A 3,067-nucleotide genomic window follows, 5' to 3' on the forward strand; every position below is an offset into this window, starting at 1 on the left:
TAACGAAAAAACAACCCTTTATTTTAACTATTTTAAACAAGAGAAACAGGCTGGCAGATGAGCAGTGCAACAGGGCCCAGGCTGGAGGTGGCACCCCTCGCGTTGGAGTGGGGCCCCCCTCGGCCGGCACTCCACGGCCTTCGTACCAGTCCCATCCCTCCTGCTTTGGTCTCCTTCGTCCTCACAGACAGGTCGGAGAGAGACTGACTAGTGCTGCTTTCTCCTGAACGAGCACCCTGCGGGAGGAGAAACAGGAGAGGGATTGTTACAACACAGCTCACCTGGGCATGTGTTTGGGCAGCGCGTCAACGCAGAGTACACAGACCTTCTGTGAGGCGCGCTTTTCCTCCGGTGGGCTGGCACAGAACTGTGGAGCACCCTACACACAGTACTACTGTCTGCACATGGCTGAAAACTGTAGTGATCTTATAGCAACCTGTCGACACAGAACACAGAGGAAAAGTCAGTACAGAGGATAAAGTCAGCGGACGCTCGTACTGGGTCGGACAGGCACAGACTGGTTCACACCTTTCTTTGGGTGGTTAACGGCTTGCTGAGAACAGGATTTAAATAGCCAACGTGGTGGGGTCTGAAGTTCTTCTTGACGTGATGTACCACGCACAATTCACAGCTAGCTGTTTAGCTTAACTTCTTAATAAGCATGTGCACTTGTTGGTCCTGCCTTACATCTCTGCTTGCTGCACCAAAAGCTCCCCAGTAGGCGTCAAAGTGGCTGGCAGACTCGGATCATAAAATGTACTAAATGCCAAAGACAAAGTTCAGTTAAGACTATGTGAAGATGACCATATGGGTCGTCCATACAGACTTGGCAAAACAACGACCGCACAAAGTGTAATTATATTTAACCATTAGGTCCGAGTAACCTCAACTGTTGGTCCCTTTTCAGGTTTTAGTTAGTCTATCGTAGTATTGGTTAACTAGCTTAGTTTCAGAAAATGAAAACTGTCCCCACTATGATATTGAGCTCAAATCTGCAGGTAGACTTAATTCTGTTGTAAAATCCAGCTGGCAACCGAGACGTTGGGAACAAATGCAAAACATGCCCACCGACAGAGCGGCTTGGGTCTAACCTCAATACCAGATGCCATCTTAACGTCATTAACGACTCCCTAGCTTCAGTTACCCGGGCATTTGACGTCCATGAAATAGGAGTTGGGGCTCTGCACGAGACGTTTCTTCTTGTGCCTCCTCCGCTCCTCCTCTGGAGTTGGGTGCAGCAAGTCCTTCGCGAGCTACGGGAGAAAACAGACGAGGGACGCATTTGAGAAGCAGGCGTGAGCCGTGCGAGCTAGCTTAGCTTATTTTAGCTTCGCTTCCACTTCCCTCTAAGCGCTGCGCAGTTACATGGCACGGCGCATCATCCACGCGCACCACGGCGCTGAAGGAGCCTAAGCAAACGCGCTACTGTGCACGTGGCAAACGACTGCGTTTTTAAGCAGCGCGTGCCAAACTCCTTTTATTTACCCCGCGCGTTTCTTTTCTCCCTCGTGAAGGCAGCCATCTTGTCAGCCCCAATTGTCAAGCACGCGCTACTCAACACGCTACAAAGACCATGACTCCAGTTACCCGCATGAGCCACTACTGCGAGCTCGAGGGTCGGAACCGCAGCGCGTGCATGCGCGCGCTCACGGATCCGAACGAACCCTCGTTCTAGAACTTTTGTTCCGCTTGAATTTCATGCTGTCGTGTCTCGCGCACTTACAGGCATGTTTCTGACGTTGGCGCCGCAGCTGAAAAGAGAGAAAACCGGAACTACGTACCCATATCAACGGGGCTCGCGTAGACGGGCCGGAAGTGTGTACTTTTATTTTGAAGGTACCGCTATTTACGCTAAAATGTGCCAATAAACGTTAGAATGAAGCCTGATTAAACAGTTGCTTAAACGCACATTGTGTTTAATGTACACCTAAAAGTTCACTGGACAGCTTTTAAAACAAACTATGGGCCCTTTTTTTAAAATCTTTTTTAAAAACAGAGTTTAGCAGTCATTTAGCCTAGGTCAACCATACAAGGCCTGCAAACTCGCTTCACCTCAACTGACTCCCTTAGATGTCGTTTAGTTCCCATCTGAAGGCCATTACAACAGCATTTCGCTGATCGAAAAGCATGTGGTGAGAAATCTGAAAAGAAAGATTTCCATTATTCCGGTCCCGCGGAATTGGCGCCCCCTACCGGCATTGGGAGCGGTTTGCAGCCTCTCCCTCTCTACGTAATCCTCTGTAAACTCAGCCAGGCAAAGTTTAGCGAGAGACCCGCTCGGCGTTGTGCGTGTGTGGATGGGACATGTTCCTCAGGCCGCAGGGAAGATAGCGCAATCTGGTGAAACTGCGATGCAGCCTAACGAAAAGTAGAAAAGTGGATCAGACGCAGCCTGCTGCGAACAGGCAGCTCGAACTTTTCTCTTTCGTTTAATGGAATTTAGATCTGGAGGATCAGAGGCAGGCGAAGAGAATCCAAAGTGACCGATGACAGTTTTTCTAAAGGGAAAAAAACCCTAAATGGATGATAAACGAACCTACGTTTGAAATCTAAAGGTTTATCTCTGTCGGACGGTGAGAGTTCTCAACAGAGAAGAGAAACTTGACAAAGAATTAATTGACAAGTTTATACGGCCACTCAGAAAAGAAGTATGGCAAAGAAATACGACTTCCTTTTTAAATTACTACTTATTGGTGATAGTGGAGTTGGCAAAACATGTCTGATCATCCGTTTCGCAGAAGATAATTTTAATTCAACGTACATATCAACTATTGGTAAGTATTTTAAAGGGACCAAAATCGGATCTCTTGTGCTTTCCTCACCCTTAACTGAAATGGTTATCTGGTAAAACAGGTCCTGAGGTGCTTCTTTCCTTTTCTGCAGTTCATGTCAGCACTAGTCCGCACCTTATTTCATTCCAATCCCAGAGCTGCGAACCAGCTCGCTTTGCTATTGTTTTGCTTCCTCTTTACTCGTTTTTTCCGTGTCGTTCCTCTCTCTCCTTTGTTTACATTGACTTTTTTCCAGCCCCAGCAACCCTCCCCCACTGTCTTATCTTCTTTTTTTG

General features: G+C 47.8%; 2 protein-coding genes across 2 annotated transcripts in view; one reads left to right on the forward strand and one right to left on the reverse strand.

Annotated features, from left to right (window-relative positions):
- rps27.2 (ribosomal protein S27) lies at window positions 1–1,784 on the reverse strand. Its single transcript, XM_027011492.2, has 4 exons — window positions 1,724–1,784; window positions 1,145–1,253; window positions 326–436; window positions 1–236 (listed from the first exon to the last, which is right to left on the reverse strand). The coding sequence occupies exons 1-4, from the start codon at window positions 1,727–1,729 to the stop codon at window positions 208–210; spliced, it is 255 nt and encodes an 84-aa protein (XP_026867293.2). The 5' UTR covers window positions 1,730–1,784; the 3' UTR covers window positions 1–207.
- Window positions 1,785–2,355: 571 nt separating this feature from the next.
- The window catches only part of rab13 (RAB13, member RAS oncogene family), a 7,626-nt gene continuing 6,914 nt past the window's right edge, over window positions 2,356–3,067 (forward strand). The window contains exon 1 of the mRNA XM_027011489.2: window positions 2,356–2,774. Coding sequence (XP_026867290.2) covers window positions 2,651–2,774 — 124 coding nt within the window. The 5' untranslated portion in view covers window positions 2,356–2,650. The remainder of the gene's footprint in view (window positions 2,775–3,067) is intronic.

Source organism: Electrophorus electricus, chromosome 10 (genome assembly GCF_013358815.1).
Source record: "Electrophorus electricus isolate fEleEle1 chromosome 10, fEleEle1.pri, whole genome shotgun sequence".
In the NCBI taxonomy this organism is placed as follows: Eukaryota; Metazoa; Chordata; class Actinopteri; order Gymnotiformes; family Gymnotidae; genus Electrophorus; species Electrophorus electricus.